Source organism: Cygnus olor, chromosome 2 (assembly GCF_009769625.2).
Source record: "Cygnus olor isolate bCygOlo1 chromosome 2, bCygOlo1.pri.v2, whole genome shotgun sequence".
Taxonomy (NCBI): domain Eukaryota; kingdom Metazoa; phylum Chordata; class Aves; order Anseriformes; family Anatidae; genus Cygnus; species Cygnus olor.
Window position 1 is genome coordinate 119,651,946 of NC_049170.1, and position 26,566 is coordinate 119,678,511.

The 26,566-nt window shown below is 36.4% G+C and overlaps 1 protein-coding gene across 1 annotated transcript in view; it reads left to right on the forward strand.

The window, feature by feature from the left end:
• The window catches only part of RP1 (RP1 axonemal microtubule associated), a 185,036-nt gene that overhangs the window by 20,874 nt on the left and 137,596 nt on the right, over positions 1-26,566 (forward strand). The window contains 14 exon segments of the mRNA XM_040547772.1: positions 899-985; positions 2,661-2,793; positions 6,094-6,117; positions 6,922-7,073; positions 7,658-7,736; positions 9,990-10,065; positions 11,659-11,735; positions 11,838-11,869; positions 12,015-12,144; positions 15,712-15,740; positions 17,513-17,686; positions 18,320-18,532; positions 20,417-20,594; positions 22,367-22,498. Of these exon segments, the coding sequence (XP_040403706.1) occupies positions 899-985; positions 2,661-2,793; positions 6,094-6,117; positions 6,922-7,073; positions 7,658-7,736; positions 9,990-10,065; positions 11,659-11,735; positions 11,838-11,869; positions 12,015-12,144; positions 15,712-15,740; positions 17,513-17,686; positions 18,320-18,532; positions 20,417-20,594; positions 22,367-22,498 (1,516 nt within the window).

Genomic DNA, 26,566 nt, shown 5'->3' on the forward strand with positions numbered 1-26,566 from the left:
TAGATCTAAGTTAATTCAGGTCTGTCTTCTCTGCTCTGCCTCTTTATTGTTTATAACACTGCATTCAGGAAAGTTCACAATATAGGGAATTCAGTTCACACCCATCTCTACTCTGTAAATGAAAACATGAAAATGAATTCTGTAGAAAGTGACAGAAGGACAGTGATTCCAGGCTACATCATAAGAAAATAATGATACTGCAAGGAGGTGTAATGCTCACCATATGTTTCCAGTGCCTTGAAGATAAGCTTTCTATTTCTATACTTAAGTTCATAACTACTTGTTTAAATAACCTTCACACAAAGTGATTCCCTCAGCACCCTGTTATCTGTACTGTACATGCTCATCCAGCCTGCACAAAAGCTGATCTTTCAAATACAGATTTTTAAGTTGATTTAATTGAAATGATTTGTAAAAATAAACATCAAAGCTGACCACAGTTGCTTCCAAAATCATAAGGCATACCCTCCTGGAGGTGCAGGGAGAAACTCAGAGGTATGTGGGAGGTGCTTGAGAGACAGAAGTCATTTTATAGCAGGTAAGTAGCATAGATACTAAACTGAGACATGAGACAGGTCAAGAGGCTTTTTTTTTTTTTTTTTTTAGTGATACCTACAGTCTGTATTCATCTCTCACTGAGGCCAATATTGAGTGAGGAAAAAAATAGCTACAAGGGAATCTTGAGTCATTTAGATAGGGTTGGCAGGCCACATGGTTTGCCATAGGGGTTGTCTTTAAAAGAAAGAGCCAAGCTTCTAATGATAGTCCGGAGCAAAATATTTTGGAATCACCTGTTTAAATATCAGAATATTTTATTCATTTAAACTAAATGAACTTCTGTTACATGTCTTTCTTGTAAGAAATGTTCTGTGCCTCATCGGTTGTGTTCCTTCTACAGGTTCATACTGGAAACATAGGAAATCTTTACAAAATACGCATAGGACATACAAATTCAGGAAATTCCCCTGCCTGGCACTGTGAAGAGGTAAAAGCAATGAGAAGGAATTTTGTCTTTCCAAAAGTAGTCACTATGACAATATGAGTCAGAAAAAATCCTCAGGATATGTATGTTCGCCTCATCAAATACTTGTAGCTTTGTTTATGAGATTATTCATGATGGAGTCTTTTTTGTGAAGAATGAGAGGAGACTTAGGATGACATCTATCTTCACTGCTTGTTTACAGTGAAGTGAGAACTGTACATTTCTTTAAAAATTCATTGCTAGGCAGTTAGGAAAGCTGCTTAAGTGGGCTGCTGTAGTCTGAGTCTTCTGCAGCCTTTGTATGCTACAAAGGGTGTCTAGAGTTTGTTGAAACCCAAGTCATTAAACTCGGTCTAGCCAAATTGTCCTCAAATCTGTGACTGACTGTGATCTTATGCACAGCATCAGAGCTAGATTGCAAATGTTTCTAATTCTGTGTCTTTGAGGAAAAAAAAAAAAAGACAATAACAGATTCTCTTCTCTCCTCACTTAATAAAAAATCTCAATGGAGGTAAAGCAAATATAAAGTGAAGCAAATCAGCTAGTTCTGTTTCTAGCTTTGGTTGTAACACCTAGTGGATAGGTTTTTGGACTGGGAACGAAAATATCTGGCTTTTATCCTTAGTGCTAGTGAGGTACTATGTGTGCCAATGATAGACTATGCATGCCTGAAATACTTCCCTCTTTGTGCCAGAGTTTCTTGTCCTTTAGTTAGCAAAAAGCAGTTTATAAAGGGCTTTAGAAGCTTTTGCTGAACTCACCATTATAAGCATGCTTTAGGGTAAATTTTGATCTATCTATTGAAAAGTGCCCACTCATGTTAAATATTTGCTGATGAATGTTTGAACTCTTTGGTTGTTTGATGCTTTAACTAGTTGTTTTCATTTGGGGCTGAGACTCAATAAGAAGACAGAGGATGGTCTGGGTATTATATAGAGATATATATATAATTGTATGACACACCCATTTAAAATGACTGATTTAAGAGACAATGCTCTATAACTGCAAAGCTTTTATAACAGTTAGGCGTGCTACTCCTCCCTCAATATTCCATGTTTTTTGTGACTGTCTCTGTACTGAGATGGTTTCAGGACTGCAAATGTCCACAAAGGTACTGCTTCTCTAACTCCCAGTTCCCGTACAAGATCTCTCAGCAGATGTTGGCAGGTTGAGGTGTGCCAGGTTTTTCAGACAAGATGAATTTCATTCTTTAAAGTTCAGTATTAAAGCAGTAAAAGTGATGAAAATGTTTCCAATAATTCTGAATTTATTCAATTAAGATTAAAGGATAAATCTCCTAATTAAGGAATAGATTTGCCAGCATTACCGAGCTTCCCAGTGAGAAGTTACCTATTTGGTAAGCCAGGGTACCTGGTGACAGCCTATGTGGATATACCAGCTGCATGGCTGTATTTTGCAGAACTGTACCTGAGCTGATAAACCGTGTTTCTCGTCTATGCTTTAGTTACTCTGCCCTGAGCTCCTGAATCTGATAGACTGAAAAGTCAGGTTGGGGACAGTTGTATCCAGGGAGCAGATGTGGCTCAAGCCCATGGTTTTGTGATCATGCCATGGAGCTCTACCTGCACAAGTTTCAACAGCATCCTACAGATGTCAAGTTCTGTTCTGTTCAGACACAGATTAGTAACTTAAATTGCAATTCTTGGTGCTGCATTAGGTGCAGTTGCTGAACCTTTTCTCGGGGGAGCAGTTTTCTTTCCCTGCACATCGATGGCTGGCCTGGGACCAAGCTAATGGGGAAACATCCATGGAGCTTCCTGTTTTCTGTCAGGGTCAGCCTGTTCTTCCAGGTAAGCATAATGTCACATTGGCTAAGTCAAGTCACAACCAGATGTTGATAGAGTTCATTGTTTTTCATCAGGCTCTCTATCACTTTTTGGCAGCCACAACACACTTTCTGTGCTGTTTTCCTGTGGTTATTGGACACAGTCAGGTAAAAGGTTAAGAATCACTGGTGAGGAGACGGCAGGGTTTTTCGTGCTTTGAGTTTCACAGGTCCTTCAATGATATTCTCCTGATTTTATAAGATTTTCAGCATCTGTGTTTGCTTTAAAATAGAGACAATATTAAAGACACCTCACAGATATTGGCTTATATTTTTATTTATAAAAGAGCCAGAAAACAAAAGCAACACACAACTACCGTGAAGACATCACATGAGTCAAATCAAAAACTACTTTCAATTACTGAAGTACTCTACATAGCTCTGCTATGTCTATTGCTGCTACTTTAGTTTCTTGTAGGTGGCTGAGACAGGTTTGCAGAATACTTCTAATTTCTGGGTTTGGAACAAAACCTCACAATATTTCAAAAGGTTCTAAGTGTTAAAAGCTCTATCACTGATATAATACCAATACTACTATAATTATATTGTGATTCTAAAGGTCATTGATGACAAACAATACCAAAATTATTAGATGTTGCTGCCGTTTCACTGCTTTAAGTCTCTGCTCTACCACACTAATCCATTTTGGTTGTTGTTTCTACATGGTCTCTCTCCTTCAGTGATGGGAAGGAAGTAAAAGAAGTCTGCACTTGCTCTTTCTTTTCTTCCATTTGTCCTTGCTCTTTCCTAGCCTAAGAAAAAGTACAAAGGCAGAGCAAGGTCAGTGTACCCTATGAGAGATGTGGGTGATGGAACAGGAGTGCTGGGGAAGATTCCCATCCTTCAGGGTGTGAAGGTAGAGGGGGAAAAATCATAACACCATCAGTATTACTTGTGCTGAAGCTTTCGTTTGAGAAAGATCCTCCTGGGACATGTTCCAGGCCCTCCTCTCCTCTCTTACCAAAAGAACAGATCAACTGTAGAGAACAAGACTAATTCATGAGCGAAACGTCCCTTCAGAGTTCTCAAAAAACTATAAACACCTCTTTTCAGGATGTTTAATACTATATCAGTGCTTAGTGGTTATTATGGCACCTTTGGTTGACCATCAAAAATTGAAACGGTAACAGCCATCACTGTTGGGCTTCAGGGTACAGGAAGAGGATATAAATGAAATTGAGGGTTGGAAGTTGAGAAAATGGCACATGAATGTGGGAAAACTTACCATAGGACAGTAAGTCTAGTAGGAAAGAGCTTGGTGGCTTGGAGCTGTATTTACGCCTATGATGGTTTAGCACTGAGGTTAAGAACCTGGAAAGAAAAGCATAAAAAAGTCTTGTGCCTCATTAATATGTCTTTAAGAGAAAAAGAATAGCAGGAAATATTTCCTCCAATGATCTAGTTAGCAGCTGTAAATGGCTCATTAAATACTGTAAAGAGGGCTTGGCCAGCCCTAACCACAATGATTTGTGATCCTGAGTGATTTTTATCTTCATACCCTTGAGGGCACGAAAAGCCTCATATGCATTCAGCCTGCATCCTCATAGGTTAGATCTCTTTGGGAGACTTTGGTATTATTAGTGTAGGGGGACATACAAGCACTTCAGTAAAAACAAAATAAAATTAAAAAAAACAACACACACTTTAAAATAAATGTTAATTAATAAGCATTAACAGGTTGTTAAATTGAATATACTCAGCTCCCCTACATGAAGTATCTGTTCTTTCCCAGTGTTCGCTCACATAATATTCTGGGACCTTGACCTTTCCCACCTTCCAACTTTCAGGCTTTTCTTTCCGAGAAGGCTGTTCTTTTGTTTCTGAAATAAAGATATAATGAAAGACTTTTATTATCAAGTAATCTTGATGCTTTATAAAGCACAACAGCACACTTAAAACATCCTCTCAATCTGCATTTTGTAGTTAACAATTTCTCTCACATAGGAAAAGAAGAAAAGAACTGTGTATTTCTGCTAACCTCAGTATAAGAGGGGTCATGCTGAAGGCTTTGGAGAAGGGAGTTTCATCTCTAAGTTAGTAATTGAAAGACTCTGTGTCTTTTTGCCATTATTATATTTCTGCATGAGACAGAGAAAGAGAACATAGCTTTTAACTTCAGAGAAGATAGTTTGATAACAGAACAAGTGGAGAGGTCTGGATTCAGTCTGAAAGAGGGATGATGAGAGGCACTTTAAAACCAATTTCTGAATAAAAAGAGGCTGAAACACTTTCTGATTTAACAGACTTTTGCATTCAAAGAAAAAAAATATGTCTGAATTAAGCTGTTCAGAACTATAACATAGTGACTCCATGGCTCTAATTCTGAGGGACTGAGCACCATTTGTTTGACTTTTTATCCTCAGCCATTTTACTCTTGTTCCGTTCTTCTCATGTCTTGTGACACAATTTTGGATGATATGATAATGAACTATTTGCTGGGGATAAATCAGAGTTACAGTTACACAGTGTTTGGTTACTGGGGACCTCTGCTTTTCTTGTTACAGAAACTGGAAAGTGGACAGTCAGTGAAGGAGGGAGTTGTAGCACTAAAGAGGACTGTTGGTCTGGAGAATTGAATTCTCTTGCCTGCCTCTACATAAAATGGGGAACCTGTTCATGTGGGTGCTGTAAAGAAGAAAGAAGTGGGGAAGGAAATAGATCAGGTGGTGATGTGGTGAATGATGTGGATAAAAGACAGTATTAACAGACAGTTGTTAAATGAAAACTATTTTGAGTATTAAGGCAGGTTTACTTTGGAAAACAAAACAAAATATAACAGTACATGACTGCTGTTAAAGACCATCTAAAGTCCCTGTGACTTAAATGTGGCTGTTTTTTGTCCAAATGCTGATAGGTGATCTGTAAAAAGTTGTGTGTTCTCTCCCCTTTTTCTGGCTCTGCTAATTCACAGGCATAGGGGAAAGAACTAAATTTTGCAAATAATCCTGATATTTTCTAATTTCAGAATGCTGTGTTTACAAATGTAATGTTTTACACTTATAGAGAAAAATAGGTGTAAAGAATACAATTCATTCTCTTAATTTTTTTCTGCACAGTATTCTGTGGAATATCTGAAGGAAAGATGAGTCACTATGTTTTAGGATAAAAACTATAAGAGTTATAAATCGTGTGATGACCCCTAGTCTTATGAGAGGTAAAGGTGTCAACAAATTGTGAAAATTTAGAGGTGTCAAAAATTGTGAAAATTGCTTTATTTATTTATTTATTTGTTTATTTATTTAGTTTTTCTGAGTCTCTAGTCTAGGCTTATCTGTAGTACAATACTCCAGTGGAGTGCAGAGGCAGCCAGTGAGCATTTCTGAATGAGCTAGTCCTGATGATAGAAGCAAGCTAACACTATATCATAGAGCTATGTGTGTGCACATTAAAACAATCCGTACCTTTGCCAAGTTTCTGCTGAGGATTATAATTGTATACTTTTATCTTAATTCTGATTTTTCTAGGGTTCTAGCATCTGCATTCTAGAAACCACATTTTTCTATTGATACATATGTTTAATATACCATAGTCTTTACTTCAGTTTCATGGGATTTTGACTCAAGTGTTATTTTGTATTTTTGTATGTGACAGAGGAAGTTGATACTAATGTATTTCATGAAGCGGTAGAATATTAAAACAATGCAGATTTCTGAATTCTGAGGTCCTAGAAAAATAAAATTACTGTGATGGATTTTTGCTTGTTTGGTTAACTAGTGCATTCAAAATGTTGATGGACTCCATTGCTTGCTATAGTTTTGGTCTCGCTACCTACATTGAGCCTAATCTTGGACTTCTGTTATTTACTTTTCAGCTTAATGATGTTTTCAGATGCTGCTGCAGGACAAAGGCATACTGCTGTGCATTTAAAGTTCAATTCTCTTTGCATTCCCATTCCACATTATCTTACTTAATATTGAATAGGAGTTTTAAGATTTTATACTTAAAATATATATTATATATATTATATATTTATACATATGTCAACTGCTCTTGACATGAATGTATTTGGACTCTACAGGCACATTTGCAGCTAAATGTTATTCTAACTATAATAGTGTTTATCATATGAAGGATTGTCATCTTTTATTGTCAGTGACTGTCTATGAAGTACATGTGACAACAGGAGAACTGTGGAATGCTGGAACAGAAGCTGATGTCTATATTTCTATCTATGGAGAAAAAGGTGACACAGGATCAAGACAGTTGCTCAGATCACAGAAACCCAAGAAATTTTTGAAAGGACAAGTGAGTGAAAGAGCATTTTCTGTTAAGTTTGTCTGGCTTTTCTCTCTCAGGTGGGTGGTTATGCAAATCCAGTTATGAGAGGTGGCTACCACATTCCAACATCTCTTCAAAATTCCACAATTAAGCCAAATTACTCTCTAAAGGTATATCAGTGCTTATGGAAGATGATTATAGAATTTTCATTTATAAAATAGGTAAACTGTGTGCTTTAATACTTCATTTTTAATTCCTTTAATTTGATTTAATAAGTGGAGAGAAAATGAAAATTTACATTTTATATCTGCATATCTGAAGTTGAAATCCTCTGCAACTTGTATTTGTTTAGCCAATTGAGCTTTGAGCAGCTTTTTGTTTTCTGATCCCATGCATTTTGATGGAACTATTCCCATTAGCAAAGTGATCAGGCTTATTTCTTTTGATTCAGGACACCTGTCTTTGATTTGTTCTGACATTATCATTAGCTGATATTTCAAAGGGTGTCTTTGACAGAAGAGTTTTATAGTTTTAAGTAGGTCTTTGGGAGTCGATGGCTGAAAAATGTTTTGAATTTCAGATTTTACTGAAGTTTTGTTGCTTGATTACAGACTGATATCTTTTCTGTGGAAGCTGTTCACCTTGGACATTTGTACAAGATTGTTATAGGACACAATGGTCTTGGATCAGGTCAGAAATCTCTTTATGTAGATACTGAATACTACTTGTGAAGTTATTCATGTTTTCCCTGAAATACAATATGTATTTTTAAAATTAAATGTATGAAAAATTTTCAGAAGTGAGACAAATATTTCTAATGAAACTGTTTAAATGACACAGTTACCTTATTTAAAATATGTTGTTTTCACTTTCAGTATGCTTTCAGGCATTATGTTAAGAATCCCATCTGTAACTCCCCTGTCATTTTTAACAAATACTTACTTAAAAAATGAAGAAGGGCGTTATTAGTTACACTCTGAAGATGCAGTTGGAGATTTTGGTTACAGTATCTTGTCATTAGACTTACTGATAATAAATCAATCTACTTGCAATCAAAAGATTTATCTTGTAAAGTCTTGAGCCTAAATATTGTAAAACATAATAACGTATTTTGAGCCAAATAGCAGAGCTGTTTAGGCAGTGTAAAATAAGTTGTAGAATAGTTCTCTGCCCAGTTTTCTCTTCTATGCTCAATTGTGCTCCACTCTTCTATTTACCTACATAGCTAGAACATCTCAACTTTTTCTCTATTGGTAAGGGAAAGAATATCACTTATATTCTGTAGTCTTCCTCTGTAAGTGGCCATAGCTGGATGCCTTTAATCAGAGGCAGTGCTCAGATAGCTTTGAGGATAAAGCAATAAAGATATTTCTCTCTCCAGTACTCTTTCCTGCCCTACTTCTAGATGGGGAGTTGCTGGAGGTTTTGTTTACTTGCTTTGTCTCTTTTCGTGGCTGTCAATGGATGAAGAGTGCAATAAATGAATAAAGGTTTCCCTTTGAATAAGGAGACTGGAAGAGAATAGTCATCCCTAGAAGTTCTCAGAAGCTCTTTTTCATGAGATTACATAGGACTGGAAAGGAAAACAGCTTTGAGAAAAAACATTGTGTGAAGATCTTGCTTTTCTCCTGTATCCCCAGTGCTACCTCCTGTGAATTTTTTAGTGAAAGTCTGCCCTTAATTCTTAGCTCCTTACTTTGAAGATCTACTCCACCACTGTTTTCGTTATGGGCTCGCTTGAACTGTGCTCTTAGCAAGTCAAGTAGACTGAGGCTGCACTGTGCCAAACTCAGAACAAATGTGGTGAGACAGTTTCTTTTTCTGTACCTGCACTGAAGAAGTGGGAGAAAAGTTTTCTAGTCCAGTTGCCTTGACCATCACTTATGTTTGCGAACCTGTCTAAAAACCTGCAGTTTTTTTCTACAGACTGTAGAAAACGTAAGGTTACATACAACAAGCTTACATTTGCCTTTTACCTTCAGTGGACCCTCTTATCTCAGTGTATAGCTTCCTATAGTGTGTAGACCAGAGATGTTATTGAGAAGCTTTTTTTGGGGTGGGTGAGATAGGGTGTGTTTTTGTTTGTTTATTTAGCTAGTTGGTTTTATTTTTCCTGGTCACCCAGATTTCACTACACATTAAAATCATAATGTTAACATAGATGCCATTCTTAAACCTTTCCACTCCTAGATGTTTTCAAGAGAGAATCCAATGCAATCTGATGTTTTAGTATGCGATAAAGCAGTTGTCTGTAGTGAACACCTGCAGTGCTATGCTTGATTCACAGCAATAAACAGAGATCAATAACATCATTTTTTTTCTCTTGTCTTTGCATTAGCCAATATGGCCCCATAGAATGGGAAGTGACATCTTTAAACTGTCAAATGGTGAAACTATCAATTTCCTGGATGTTTGAAATATCCCAAAGTATTAACACTATCTCTTGCAGTGTTTCACCACTAGGAAAATACTACACCATTTGACCCTTGAACTCTCAAGGAATGTTTGTTTTTTGCTAGTAATATTAATAATGTTGTATGTATCCTACCATGAATATTCTTACATATTTTAATACTAACTCTAGAATTAAAAATTTAAAAAGCAGATAAAGTGGTATTATCATGATAAGATGCCATCTAATCTGATCTTGTTGATATTTTGATTGGCAAAACCAAAAAGTTTTATACTATGACTAAATGAGAAGAATTGCGCAGTCAGAGCCACAACAGTCAAGTAGGGAGCTAGCGTCTTGCCATCCTATCGGCAAGCTCTACAGTACCTAGAGCATATAGTTTCCTCTCCAGCAGGGCAGCCATGACTCTAGCAACCTGCCAGTGAAGCTGCAGACTTTGCAGTTCCAGTAGAAGAGAGAAAGCCACAGGAAATAAGACCTCATTACATTTATCTCTCATTAACTTTTTTTTTTTTTTTTTTTAATCAAAGGAAATGGATGGTATCTGGACAAAGTTGTAATCAAGGACCCTATAACAGATCTGGATTATACTTTTCTTTGTCACAGGTCAGTGGTGTTTGGTTTTTAATAAATTTCTGATTACCCATAGTCTTTCTTCTGAAAACTGTCAAAGTTTCTTCCTGTCAAAGCAAACATATTTATCCAAAAGTGAGCTGAAGTGATCTAATTCTTTTTACAGCTCTCTAAGTTGCATCTGCCCCAAACCTCTGGTGTGTTTGAGGTAGAGAAAAAACAATAAAAATTTCTGCCATGCAACTTTCCATTTTGGCACCTAGTGAATGATATAAAAGGTACTTTTTTGGCACATTCCTCCATATCCAACACTTTGGACCTGATGTCAACAGACTCATTCTTCCATGTCTTGAGATAAAAGGCTTTTCAGAAGAGTAGGTTGCTGTCTCTCTGGCAGACTGATCCTACTTTACTGAAACCAGCATGGAGACTAACTTAAGGTTCAGGATCAGACTTGAAGATCGTGTGAAATGGCTATCATAGGTACAGCTATCTGCCCGCATCTCTTTTTATTTGCTTTACAGACTGTCACAGGGTTGCATCATACCTTGAAGCAATCCTACCTTCCCTGATTTTTCCCCTGCAGATGCTACTGCTCTGAGTCTTCTGTTCTATAGCTCATTTCCAATTTTATCTACTCCTGATTAATTCTCAACACCTTATGGAAAAATTATAACTGATAAGGATCAGTGCAAAGACTAGGAATGAAAAAGTCCAGTCACGTATGAATCTAGCTGCAGTTTGCCAGTGGCACCTCAATTCTATTTCCTCCTCTCAATTCTCTGAGTGAATAAATAATTGTCTGAGACAGGTCAGAGTGAGCGATGTGCACACTGAAGCTGATTTATGTTTGAGTAGGGGCTTTCTGCCTATCAGATACAGCACCTCATCTTTGCCTGACCTAATTTTGATTCTGTATTCTAGATGAGATGAACTGCTATGAAGAGATCTATAATGCTAGTTTCATACATAATTTAGGGAGAGTTCAAATCCATTTCAGGCAGAAAAATATGGGGTATGTGCTAGTTAATCTTAAAGCCTGATGCCATTCTTGATCTTGCTCCTGCTATGTGTGAATCTTTCAGACTCAAATGAAGTTAGACTTGACTTATATAAGAAGATGTGAAGCAAGTACAATAGCATTATAAAAGCATAGTTTAGATGTGGTGAAAGCCGTGCTTCTGTTGGATTTGCATCCTTATAAAGGGATCTGTGGGACATGCCACAATTTGCATCCTGTTGTAACCTTCTTGCAGACTGGAAGAGCAAACATTATGCCACTGCACCTTTCATTATTGATCTGGGATCAATACAACTTCTATTATTTGTAATAATTCGCTTAGGTTCTTTTATCTCAGTTGAGGAAAGTGTTTACTTATATGTTTCATAAAGAAAGAAAGAAAGAACCCCCCCGTGAACAACTCCCAAACCAGCCAAACAAACAAAAAAACCTACTTCTGCCAAAGTCAAGGTCTTTTCACTAAAGCTGGATTTTTATATTGCAGTATGTTAACCTTGAGACTTTAATAAAAACAAGAGGAAGTGTCAGTATGCAGATGCCATGTATACAGTACTGTGGGAATTGCCAGTCGTGGTTATATTACTGAAATGGTGTCTGGTTTTCAGATGGCTGGACAGTGGGCAGGATGATGGCAACATTGCTAGAGAACTGACCGTGACAGATGCCAGCACGTTTCCAGGAAGTAGGTGAAAATTGGTAGGGAAGAGAACTCAGATTCACCACGACTGTGCTGAATGGAATAAGGGTGCTTTATAAATTAATCACATGCTTTTTATCTATACAGGACAAGAGCTGGAACTCAAGAGAGAAGAAACTGTAAGGACTTACCTTAAAACTTACTTAGTTTTATTTAAACAATTCAAATTATGCTTTGAATTATATCATGTCAGTTATTCTCAAGCATGTCAAATTCCTGTTTATCATCTTCTCATAACTCTTTTCTACTTGTTTACAAAACCAGTGGACTGCCGAAAAGTGGAAATTCCAGAAAGGCAATACACTTCAGTTTTACAATAGGCTCACCGGTGGTTTCATATGCCTCAGTCCAGATAGCAAAGTAGATGCTCTTGGTGACAAGAAGAACAAATATGGTAAAGTATATTTCATGTATGCATAAATGATGCAAGAAAGAAGAACTTCATAGTTCACTGTGATGTCATGCAGTGATTCCTGTAATGAATAGGAATAAATAATTATAATAAAAAATGTTTTTCCTTAGAGTTTTTACTTGTGTTAACGACTATAAAACTCATGAATTATATGTTTGGTTTACATATAAAGCATGAAAAAATCTCATATGGTATCTTGTCATTGTCCCTTACAAAATAGAAACTTCTTGTCATCTGTAGCTTGAGTGATCCCATGAAAATTCCATGGCAAACACAGACATAAGCCATAATCTTAGATCCATCCAAGCTAATAAGTTCAACTTTCTAGGTATATTTTATTCATAGGGAGTGTATGTATATGTGTATCGTTTTGTTTCATCCTTGTCATTGATTTTAATGGCATTCCTCTTCTTTATCAGCTTCGATCTTACCATGTTACTAACACTTATTATAGCTAGTATCATATTAGGCACACTTTTATTTATTTATTTTTTAAATTTTCATGAAAGTGGAGTTGCTCAGCCTTTCTCACATATTCCTAGTGACCTTACATGCATGCTTTTGGAAGTGGTAGAACAGAATTTTGCAGGACACACCAAAGGCTACATGGACAGTAGGGAAATACTCCTTAGCATAGCCTATAAATGCACCTCGGAAAAGCTGCACCAGAAAACTCAGATGTATAACATAGGAGATCAGTAATATTATAAACATTGCAAGTGGGTGTTAGTTACTCTGTTTTAGTAAAGCTATTTTTATTAGTTACCATTTTGGATCCTTTAGTTCAACGTATTTGGTGATTCAGACACTGAATAACTCAAATCTCCTATCTGCAATGACTACTGGAAGTCAGAAAAAATAATGGTATGATCTGCAGCCTCCCAAAGGACTTAGTAATACTTAGAAATTAAACTAGTAATAAAAAGAGCTTGATTTTTCTGAACAATATTATAAAGTTGCCATAATATAAGAGGAACAGACGTAGTCACCTGGGAATAACTATTCCTATTTTTATAGTTCAGAGTACAAAAAGAACACTAGTACAAAATGAATGAAAGCACCTACCATGCAAGTCTTCTGCCACTAGAACAACACTTTTCTCTCACAATTTCTTTCAGATTTATATGTTACTTAAATGAACAGTAATCTACAGAGTGGCTAGGATAGTCATGTACAACAGAAGTCCATAAGTGCTGTCTTGGGAGCTGTTGTCTAAATTTTCATTAAATTTTCAACTGCTTCTTTGTGCATGCTTTGGAGTCCTCCAGCATAAGCTATGTACTTATCTTTCCTAATAGAAAACTTCATGTTTCAGTTACTGGTAGAACTGTTTATTTGTTTTCAGCAGATCTAAAGCAATATAATTTAAAGCCCTTCACTATGCTGATGGCAAATTGTATTAGGTGATGATTTAATTCAAGGTTTTTTAATTTCTCAAGAAGCTTTATCTCTATCTGAAAGCAGAGAGACCCATTGTGTTAGCTACGTGTCATCCCTGTCTTGCTCCGAGGGATGGAATATACATTTGTGTTTTATAACTTCTGACATCTTCCCAATGGGCACAATGATCTCTGGCTATATAGTTCTCATAATCCTGAAGACACCCTGAAAATATGATGTTGTGGACACTCCAGGAGTCCACCAGAGACAGATGCAGCTTGCAAACAGGGCAACACAATGTACTGGTAGATCGGTTTAAAACAATAGTCTGTTGCTGCTGGGAACAGTAAAAATGGCACTACTTTAACTTTCATCAGTATTTTGTAGCTATAAGAGGCAATTGCTTAGAATATTGGCCAGATTTAAAATTTTAGAAGCCATGAACTGTGCTGCAAGATTTGCATTAAAAATTCTAGTATGAATATATAGAAAATGAATTCTGCTTTCCTATATGAGAGCTTTATGTTTCTTGCATGATCTGCTATTTACCATGTAATTTGCTGCTATAGTCCAGTTCATTATACTGTAGTCTTCAATTCTTTTTTACAGATTTTTTTTTTGTAAACATATATGCTGATCAAGAGAAATTTGTTCCCTATCATTAGCTCTTAGCGATTTTTCCTCAAGGCAGAGAATTAGATAATTGTCTCGAGATAGCCTCTCCAAAAGGAATGAGGAGGGGAATTCACAGATTGGAGAGGTCAAACTGTTGAGATAATATAATTTAAAATGATAAAGCACTGATTGTAATTAAATAGAAGTATGAATTAATATACTTTCATACTCCTATCATTTTTTTTCATTTAACTCTTAGGTCTTTTTGATGTAATTGTCAAAAGGGGAAATATATGCATATTCAGCAGTCATCAGATACCACATCTTGCTCTTGCTCTTGTTAATGGCTATGCAACTGGAAAGGTAGGAAATGCTGTTACTGACTTCTGCTTTGTAATAATATTTCATTGATTAAAAATAATGTTGTTTTTAATCTAACACATAATCATGCTTCCAGCCAGATAAGGAGCTAAGAAGTGCAGAACTGAACCCAGGAAATTACAAATGGATAGGCAAATTTAGATGTAGGGCTTTGTTTTCTCAGTTTTCTTTTTATTCTTGGATGGATTTTTTTCATAGCATAAATGACTTGGTACAGGAATATCTGACCATTCCAAGGTCCAATTGATATCTGCTTGTCCCATGCTGCCAAAGTATGTAGAATACCCTAGTATCTCCTCTTTTTGTGTAAGTATCAGTTCTAATGCTGATTTTAAATGTACATTTTTCCTTTTTTGTCTTTTTCTAAATAACCTGTATGTCATAAGCAAATTGAGATATTCCAGGTTTGTTTGTTCCGTCTTCATATTCTTACTATTGCCTTTCTTTCTCAGCACTTGCAGTATGCAAGCAGGCACACTGAGCTGTAGAATTTCGTTCTTTCTGATTAAACTCTTCTAATGATGAGGGAAGAAACTGTTTCTCTTTTTCTAGTTCTTCCCTTTATTTATTTAGGGAATAATCGCATAGTCAAAGTTGGTCCCATTCCTTTCTTACATGATTTGCATTAGGATTAGAGGGAATAGAGAACTAACTCTCAGTAGAGTTAGATTTCTCAGTGGGAATGGCATCAGGCTGCCAGACAAGCTGCTAGACAAACTGCCAGACCTCCTTGCAGGACTTTTTAGTGTTCCTATTCATTACTGTAATTCTGATACAGGGGGACCCTTGCAGTCTGTCACATTTGCAGTGTGTCTTACTACAAAGAGAGCATTAATTAGACACAAATTCAAGCTTTCTCTTTTCTGCTTTGATACTGACATGTTTTATGAGTTTGAGCAGCCTACTGAAAATCTAGATTTCCATTTTCTTGTTTTTAGTTGTGCAAGACGTTCCTCTTCTCAAAGAATGGGAGAAATGTTATTTTAAGCCTCTTTTGATGTCCTTCGAATAATGATAGGTAAATGTAAAGCAAAATGTCAATATAAAATTTACAGTTGACCTTACAATATGCTTTTAATTACACTTTGATGGTATGCTGGCTCATGACCACTTTTGAAATCCATCATTTTTTTTTCCTTTACATTTGAAAGTAGATTGAGTCTGATAGACAAGTTTTTCTGAGTATGAAGCTTCAGAAGATAGTGAAAATTTTCTCTAGAAAGTTTGATTATTTGAAGTCTTAAAAATACCAGTTCATAGAATGATTTGAGTTGGAAAGAATCTTTAAAGATCACCTAGTTCCATGCTCCCCCTGCCATGGGCAGGGACACCTCCCACTAGATCAGGTTGCCCAAAGCCCCATCCAGCCTGACCTTGAACAGTTCCAGGGATGGGGCATCCACAGCTTCTCTGGGCCACCTGTGCCAGTGCTTCACCACCCTCATAGTGAAGAATTTCTTCCTAAAGTTTGGTCTAAATCTAACCTTTTTTTTTGTTTGTTTTTGTTTGTTTGTTTGTTTTAAAGCTGTTACCACTTGTCCTATCACTACACTCCCTGATGGGAAGAGTGTCTTCCCATCTTTTTTGCAGGACTCCTTTAAAAATTGGAAGGCCACAACAAGGTCTCCCTGGAGCCTTCTCTTCTCTAGGCTGAACAGCCCCAGTTCTCTCAACCTGTCATCATAGGAGAGTTGCTCCAGCCTTCTGATCATCCCTTTTGCCCTCCTCTGGACTCTCTCCAACAGGTCCATGTCCTTGTGCTGGGGGCCCCAGAGCTGAATGCAGTAGTGCAGGTAGGGTCTCACAAGGGCAGAGCAGAGGGGGACAATCATGTCCCCCGCCCTGATGGCCACACTTTTTTTGATTCACCCCAGGAAATGGTTGGCTTTCTGGGCTGCACGTGCATGTTGCTGACTCATGCCAAGTTTTTCATCCACCAGTATCCTAAAGTCCTTATCAGCAGGGCTACTTTCAATTCATTTGTTCTGATTTTGAAAATTTGAGGGATTATGTAAGCAAGTGATATGGTAAGGGGACCAAGTGATAAGATGAGGGGAAATGTCCTCACCACGTTGCACCAGGGGCAAAGAGGGGTAGGTTGAATATTAGAAGAAATTTCTTTACTGAAAGAGTAGTGCAGCATTGGAATAGGCTGCCCAGGGAAGTGGTTGAGTCACCATCCCTGAAGGTCTTCAAGAAATGTGTAGATGTAGGACTTAGTAGCACGGTTTAGTGGTGGACTTTTCAGTACTAGGTTAAAGGTTGGACAAGATGATCTTAGAGGTCTTTTCCAACCTGAATGATTCTATGATTCTAAGCCAGAAGTCTTTGAAATTATTGGGCAGATTATTAGAATTTTTACATTTATTAAAATCCTAGTTTTATTTAAAAATAAGAATGATGATGGAGTTAATAAAATATTTAAATACATATTCTGTATATTTTATCTTTCATCCAGTGGGATCACAGTCTGCAAGTCTCAGAAGATAAGCATGGATATTTTTGTTGCTTTGCTCTTTCATATAAATCTTATTTCTTGAACTGTTTTCTGTGAGATCAATATAGACTGATGAGGACAAACATTATTTGGAACCATCCTGCAAATGAGGGTAGCAGATAGTTAAACTAGTTAATTTCCTGTCAGTGTTATATTCCATCCATCTTTGCCAAGTCTGTTGGCTGTTATTCTAACTCTGTCCCCAGTTGAGATATCCAGGTATCTTTCATGTTAGTTTCAGATTTGTGTCATTTTAAGGTGAACTATTTCCGTGATTTGAAATGCAACAGAGTCCACAATTTTAGCACTTCGGTATTAGGACTGTGAATCTGGAAAACAGGAAGACATTTTAAGACTAGACTAATAGTATTGTAGAAACTTGAAATAAGCAGAAACTATATCATGATCCCCTCTGTTTTGGATTTTACCATGTTTAATAGTTCATATAACTTATTATTACTACTTTGTTTATGTTAGAGCAAAGACAAGACTTGCTGTGAGCTCCGTGTTCACCTTCAACCAAATGGTTCTGCCATTCTTGAGTCAGCCAGGAACCCAGGTCACACAGTTACGTTCAATCTTCAAGGCAAAGTAGCTGATGACACAACAGGATATGCTGGACTGTCCAGAGAATTTGTTTTGCATGTCAAGGTAAGATGGGGGAGAGAAATTAAGAAGACTTCTCTAAAATTTACTGTTACAAAAGTAGATCACGTCTAATCAGATTTGAGGATTGCAGGCTGAAAGAGTGATCCTCGCCCACCAGGTGGAGCTAAACTACAGTTTACTAGGCGTCACTTGAAGTTTTCCTTTACTGCTCTCCTGGGGCAAGCGCTGACGATACTGTAGCTGGTATATGCAAACAGGGTGGGCTGCAACAGAGAAAGAAAAGATGTCACTCCAAAATCTTTAGAAAACCTTCTAAAAGTAGAAAGGTAGGTACATACAGGAGGGCTTGCATGGGAAATTACTCAAATCGAAAAGAGAACAGTTCCTTAGCTTGCCACACTACTTGTGCTCTGAACATTATGCTGTGCTTCTGAAAGACAAAAAGCAGGGAACCTGCAGAGCAGGGAAAGGTTTCTACTGTTCAGGTTGGTGTCTGCACAGAATGCAGCAAGTATACAAAGGCTGGATGTATGCTTGAATTACTTTGGACATTCTCTTATGTTTTATACGTGGGAATACATGAAAAAGTGCTTAAAATAACCTCTATCAATATCAAAGATAAACGTGGAGAAAAGCTGTGCTATTGACAAAGGGCTTCTTGTCTCTCATCTGAAGGGTGTGTTTCATCATGGTGCCATCATTCTGCTCAACACAAGTCTCTGCCAGGCTCTGTCCCTCAGACCTGACGGGAGCTGCAGTGGAACAGGTCAGCAGCAGCAGGAATCCTACTGGAAAGTACATAAAATCGGCTCTGGAGTCTGCATGTTTGAGAGTGTGAGAAACCCAAAAATGTACCTGAAGATCAAAGATGGCCAGTGTAATGGAACAGTAAGCAGTTCTTTGCATTTCCCTCTGCAGATAATATGATTAGATTGTTAATGAAAAGAGAAAATATTTTTTAATTGCTTGGATAAAAATGTGGTGGAAGCATTGTTTGGATTTAAGATTTTTCAGATCTTTTCCTTCATTTTCCAAGGAAAGACAAAAAAATATAGCAATAAAAGCTATCAGGTCCCTTTTGCACTTAATTGTGAAAATATGATTATATTTTAAAATATTGAGAATGTGTATGTAGTTATTTGTTGCTTGATAGCTGATGATTCTGTCAAGATTCTGTTGTATTAATTTCATTATTTTAAACTAGTTATACTGGTGGGAGTTTGTTTTAGAAGATGTTGGAGTGATATTGGCATCCTAACTTTAACTGAACGATTCTATTTTGACTGAAATTAAGAACCTGATTTTTTTTTTTATTATTATTATTTTGTCAACCAGCCATCCAGATTTTTCTTGAAATACCTCACCACTTATAAGTAGCCTGTATATGGAGGAATAGAACTAGGTTGGGAGGATGGCTAAAATATTCTAATTCTTGGACCAATAATATTGTCCACCTAATTGGACTTTAACTAATGCATATTTAGACTTGAGAGAGGAGAAAACAAAAACAGAGAGAGGAACATTATTATTTGCTCATTAGACTTGGTGTTTATTAATTCTGTGTCAGTTTGCTAATAAGAACTGATATAACTGTTTTGAATGTGACAGAATACAAACATGTTGAGGGGTTTTATTTAATCTAAATAAATTGATGATTTAAAAAAACAACTACTAATGAGTAAGATTTAAACAACTTCATGCAGAGCTAACTTTTTGCAATGTGTTAAAATGAGTGAAAATTCTTAAAATTACTCATAATTTTTATTTGGATGTTTAACCCAAGTGAGTGTGAAATAGAGCTGTGTACTTACTCAGGTCTGAGATCCATGAGAGTTTTGCCATTGAATCAAATATATTCCAATTAGAGATCAGAATATTTGATCCACATTTTGGATATAGGCTTTCTGAATATTGTACATTTTTAGCAGTGTTCTCACCAATGGATGAAGAGGAGTTTTTCATGTACAGCCTACAGGTTTCTCTCTAGCAGTTTGAAGTTTTATTTTTAAGTTCAAATTGTAATATATGAGAGAGAATGTTCTCTCTGAGACACATTAAACTGGAATTTTTATAGTCGGTTCCTGTTTATTGTCCAGTAAGGTTTTCATATTCTGAAAATTAGTTGAATCATAGTGCCTTAGCCCCTGTTACAGTGATAGCTGTGTTTGTGTGCACGGTACTTTTAAATCCACAAACATACCCACTTATCATTGTTAAGAGCCTGATCCTTGGAGAAATCTGAGGTTTTGATTGATTAAGGCTTTAAAATTAATGTAAATGCTATAAAATGCAGAAAAGATGTTAAGAGTGAGTGGTAGTAGTAGTTTGTGAAAAGAAAAATATATTTGATAAATGTTGTTTTATCATGTAGGGTTAGCAAATCTGCACTATGTATAAATTCATACACATATCCTCTTTTGTCTGAAATGGATATTTTCACATTCTCTAACCCTCTAAAAGCTGATTAAGTGGGAAATTCCTTTGAATATATCCTAGACTTTGCCTAAATCCTAACATGATTCAGAGTACTTTCATATGTGATCTTTCACTTACTTGAATTATGTGCTTGGTCTTTTTGGTCACAAAGGACTAAACAGAGCCAAGATACAGGATATGTGTGTGTGTGTAATAGTGCAGCACATTGTGAAGTACCTAAACTTAATCTGAATTGTCATTAGAAGATAGTAATATTTAAGTCTTAAGAAACATCCAGTTTGCCTATATATATCAATGTAATTATTGAATTTATGTTTCTTTTTTTCAATTTCTTAGGGCACGGGTGATGAATACTGTCATTTTAAAATTGAGAAGAATTTGGAAGCTGGATCTGTAAGTCTAGAATCAGTGCGAAATAAAGGGATGTATGTTGGTCTCCTGCCAGATGGTCAGACTAAGCCAGTCATTAACATTGGAGAGAACAACATTTTTTTCTACCCACAGGTCATCAAATGTATGTGGTTTCTTGATATTCTGTTTTTCCTTAGTGGTTACTGTTTCTGACTGACAAAATTCAAAACAAAAGCATAAAAGCTTATTTAGACTATTTTCCTTGTTGTGTTTTAGTAATTTTAAAGATGAAAAGTCTATTGTATTACACATTGTCTCCCATGTAGCTAGTTAATTTTGCTTCATTTCTTTCCTTTTATAGCAGTAAGTGATGGAGAAGAAATCTTTTTTTTTTTTTTTTTTTTTTTTTTTTTTTTTTTTTTTTTTTTTTTACTGAACAAATAATCTTTTGAGCATGAGAATCAAAACAGGTGACAAGATAGAAATGCAGTTGACTTCCTGGGTCTATTCCCCATTCTGGCCAAAGTTTATGGAAGCCTGGGAGATACTATCTTGCTGTCAGTTATATCACTCTTTCCTGTTTTTATAGGGAAAACAGAAGACTTACAAAATGCATTATGTAGACTTACAAAATGCCCTTATGCCCTAAACAAGTAGGGTACACTTGGCAGTATTCAGTATCGTTTCTTCTTTAATGGTGCTAATACATGTACTGTCCCTGACTAGAATATTGATTATGTGATTCTTTTATCCCATAGTCAGATTTGAGAGCTATTTGCAGGCAAAAGGCTTGTTTACTAGACTGACCTCTTCTACTTGACTAGCTAGGGCTCAGAAAAGAGCCCTGTCACACTCTGGATCACTTTCTGTCCCATCTCCTTCAGGAGAAAAATGTGTTTAATTTGGTGAACAATTCATAGCCAGCAGGCTGGGATTATAACTGTAGAAAACGGTGGAAATACTATCTTTATTTTTTTTATTCATTTTATATATTTATCTGGTGGGCAAAGCCACAGAGATCAAGAAATTAAACATCTAATGAAACTGTTAAACTGGCCATCAGTTCAAAATTCAGAATTCTTTCAGATTTTTGCCAGACACAAGCAGAACAGGTTCATCTTGAATGCTTTGATCAGCAAAGAGAAAGTAACATACAACCTGTCTTATTACTAATTCTGTTTTATGTATATTGTCACTAAGATATAAAGAAGCATTATCAAAGTCACTGTAATGGCATCCTTACCATTCAGTCCCTACTTGCTGCAAGGTGACAAGAATATTTCAGTCAATATATTTATTATATATTCAGTCAGAATATTTGTAGACAAAAGGAAAGGGGTTTTCTTTGTTACCTTTTTTGGAAGCGCAGGTTTTCAATGGAAATTCTCAACAAAGCCGGGCTTACTGATGCTATTAAAATAAAGCTAACTGTTACTTTGTTACAGGCATGAGTTCTTCCAAATCCTTGTTACTCAGTAAAAGGAAGGAAGCAGGAGCTAATATTTCCTATTAGAGCAACCAAGATTTGTCTGTTTGCTATTTCATATTATCAGAAATGGCCTCTAGCAGTTTTTCTTTCAGCATTCCTACTCTTAAGAAAGGAAATATTGGGGGAATGGAGAAGCTGATCTTGTGGAAAACTACATTTGAGTAGGTCATTTCATTCGTGTATCTATGTTAAATTGCTACTTAGATTTTCAAAGCAGTAAATGGATTGCTACATCATAATTTTTCTACTTTTTGCAGCATGCTGCTAACAACAAAAGCCTATTACTAGTGGCTCTGCGCTACACAGAGAAAAGACTTTGGTGTCTATTGTGTTGAACAATTGAGAGATCTATTATTACTGTTTGTCACTGAAAATGTGGGAAGTATCTGAGCAGAAAAAGCAAACGATTTGTAGCTAGTGACAGAATTTACATTTGATTGTTTCAGTTGGCCGGGAAAAGCCTATGGGAACATCTGCAGCACCCAATCAGGAAAAGAAAGGCTTCAGAGAATCTGAACGCCAACCAGCAAAAGCCCAGAAGCAAGTATGTCAAACCCCCTCAACTTTTCCACACTCAAGTAAGTAATAGTTAACAAACTAGTTTTGATACAACATTTTAGTATGTTGTCCTTCCGTGTATGTTTTCAGTTACTTATCTCAGCTTTTCTAGACTGTTGACTTATGCATACATGCAACACGAACACATTACCAGTTACTGTTTTTCAAAAGGGCATTGGAATGTGGTTCATTGATTAGGTAACAATCAGCATGTAATTGTTGAGGATTTCCACATTGCTGTTTTTCAAATTCATGATCATCTATCATAAGGACTATTTCTGTGGAAATTAAGAGGCTGATATCGTAAAGAGCACAATCCAAATCTCACTGAAAGCAATAGAATATTTCTCTCACTTACGTTTTCTGCTTTATAATTCACTGGGGGAAAGAGTAAGGTTTTGGTGTGCTTCATGCTAACTTTATATCTATGCTGAGGAAGTTAAGAATACTTAAATAATGTTCAGACTGCTATTTCAAACTGTATCTGATGAGTTTGTCAATGTGAATCAGACACCAAGTATGGAATAATTGTTCATAGGGTATAATACTGGGAAGTATTTTAAATAAATTCAGTTGAAACAAAACATTCTGCTCAAATTCAAACACAAGTATGGATTATTTCTGACAATGTTGTTTCTATTTTTAGCTCAAAACAACTATCTTCAGCTTCCAGTCTACCAGACCTCATGCTGTATTATTGTGTCACAAAGCGTTCCCAAAGTGTTGTGGGTTGTCATCACGTAGAGTGATATGCTGAATTTAAAACTCATGGCAACAAATTCACAAACCATCAAACCTGTTATCAAAGAAGTAGGATGTTTTTAGGGTCAGGTACAAAGAAGCAATATCTACTGTAAAATTGGTTAGGTAAAGTCTATAGCACTTTTTTAGAAGTATTTCTGACACTCATACATGTGGACTCTGCTTATTCAAAATTAGTAGAAATATCAGTCACTCTGCCTTTCAAAGAAAACGCTCATATTTTGTAAGATATTTTCACTTAGAGTACTTTAAAGGTTAACTGACTTCGATGTTTGGGGTGCGCCTTCAAATTTTTAATTGATATTCATTAAATACTCATTTGCTTTTTTATAGAATTGACATTCAGAAAACGGTGATGTTTGTAGTTAGTATGCAATCCAGCAGTAGACATACTATTCAAGCTCAGGACAGATTAGCTGTTAGGCTGACCAGGCCACCTTCTTTATGACAGCATTTGCTAGCTAATAGCTATTTCTTGGTTGTTGTTTTCACAAATAATAATTGGTTTAGGATTAATTAAACAGAAAACTGTACTACAGCAGTATGGACTTCTATTGTTGCAATGTCAGTTCTCTGTTCTTCAAGACACTTCTACCCTACAGAGATGCTGGGACATACCATCATTCACTTAATAGATCATAGAACAGAGGATTAGAGTGACAGTCAGAAACATGTCAGCTAAAATGAAGTGGGACCACATTATAGACTGCAGACTGATCTAATGTACTGCCCAAGTGAGAACGGAAAGTGTATATATATATATATATACACATGATTAGAAGGTCACAGAAAGGCTAGGAATGGAGGAGATGAAGTAGAAGACATGAAAAACTGAACTCAAAGATTTTTAAATCTGCTATCATACACAAAATCAAGCCAAAATCAAGAGCCCTACTGACAATATAGGCTTGTGTCATGTTCTGTATCAACCAGTGAGCAAGCAAGGACCTTACAGGATTTCCCAAATGACTGGGTATTGGGGATTTCCCCTTTGCTTGTTCCTTTTGTTTCTGAAGTCATGCTTAAATTTCAATAGTGAAACATGAGAGTGCATATGCTGGTCAAAGTAAGGAGGGAGATGCCATTAGCTTCTACAAGGTAAACACAGTCTGTGACACTGAGAACAACTTTGTGGTTCAGCACTAACAAATTGTGTCTCTGAGGAATGATTTCTATACCCTGCATGCTCCTTTCCCATAAGTCTGGAATACTGTTAGTTACTAATAATTTTAACACATTTTATTTACAAAGCTAAATAAGACACAAATAAAGTCTGATCATCGTTTCCATTAGTTTTACATTGGAAATGATGATACACAAGAGTGCAATAAAATACATCAATACATAAGCCTCTGTTCTATAAACTCATTTTTCTGATGCTTTATTTCAAAAGCATCTCTCAATCATATGGTATTTTGGGACCAAATCACTCTCATTTTGTTCGAGATTTGGGATAAGTAAATAAAACAGCAAAGTAATTTTTATGAAACTGTGGGAAGGATTGTGACTTCTCCAGCATTCTCATGAAGGGCTGTCAGAATGAATTTTTGTCGCAATGGAATTATATCACAGTGCCATGAAGTGTATAAAATCCCATAACTAATCCAGAGTAATCATCAAATCCTCTTTTCAGATTGGAATATTTTTAGCCTGTAGCAAATCAATGTGACTGATTTCCATTTGTAAGAGTGCCAGTAAATTACAAGGCAAAAAACATTCCAAGTTTGTGAATTGTTCGTGTATTATAATTGTTTTCAGGAAGTAGTAGTTTGTGCTTGCAGTAGGTGCTTTGTGTAACAATAACCCAAGTATGGAACTTGGGCTATTATATATATATACGTACTTGGGCTATTATATATATATATACGTACTTAGTATACAGAGCAGCCTGGGACTCCTTATGCTTCTTGACTGCCTGTGCATTTCGTGAGACTTTTCATCTGTTTGCTGGGGAATACCTGTGGGTCACAACTTACACCTGAAGAGTAGGATGTGATGTTTTCAGAGTTACAGTGTAGGAACTAGAAAACTCAAGTTACAGAAAGTAGTGTTACTTGAAGAGTGTTAAACAGTCAAATTCTCAAAAAAATTTATTGTACCAAAGCAACTAGTTTGTTTTAGTTTCTACTTCAGTTACTGAAAGCCATACGCCATGAAGAATCTGTTGCTCATACATGTTTTGTAAGAAGCAAGTCCCAAGGATTCAAATTGGCTTTTCATTTTGTCTTCAAACTTTTGTTTTATTGCTAACAACAAAGTATAGTCCAGTGAATTTTACAAGTCTTTGCCATAGGCATAGCTTTTTTTTTTTTGTTTTGTATTTGTAGTGAGTTTGGCTGGGATGGGCTCTATTTTCTGTATTTCAGACTGATGTTGTCAGTGTTGGTAACACACCAATGCTTTATATATTTCCTAGCAATGCTTGCACAGCACTGAAGCCTCCACTGTTTCTTACTCTGCCCCACCAATGAGCAGTCTAGGAGCGGCTAAGAGTTTGGGAGAGGACACATCCAGGACAGCTGACCTGAACAGACCAAAGGGGTAGTTCATAACAAACAATGTCATGCTCAGCTATAAAAACTGGGGAGGATTTTTTTCCAAAATAGCTGTTCCTTGGGGACTGACTGAGTATAGGTGCACTGGTGGTGAGTGATTGCTTTTGCGTCACTTGTTTTTTGTGTTAGATTTTTTTTCCTTCACTTATTAAACTGTGTTTATCTCAGGAAAAAAAAAAGAAAAAAAAAAAAAAAAGAAAAAAAAAAAAGAAAATCCCAGCCAGAGCCAGTACAGCATTTTAATCAAGCAAATAAAAAAACCAAAGGGCTCTGGTAGCAAAATATGTAGTGAAGCAGGGACATGCATAGTGATGCACTGGGAATTCTTCAACAAATCAGTATCAGTGGCTTTTATGAATTCCACAATATCCTAAGTGAATTTATACATTTAGAGCCTCTGGCCTCAAAAAGCTTGGTTCATAGAAAGCCACTTAACAGATGAGGAATGAGTTGTGGGATACAAAAGAAAATTAATCTGCAGTGCAGATTATAGTTAACATATTAACTGTATGTATTACTGTATATTACTATCATCCATTATAGTTAGCATATTCTCTTTGCAGCCATATGAAAAGGCCAAATGAAGAACTGTTTAGGAATCCTTGCAGGACACAGTATATATGCGAATGTTGGTTCATCTTTTCAAACTCAGGGCTTAAATCTACCTCTTGTGTCAGAACAGATTATAAGTATTGGAGGGCAAGAGCTCCCTGTTTTGGAGAAGACTTCCTGGAGAGGAGTGTGTAGAGGTGACTTTATAGTGGTGCCATT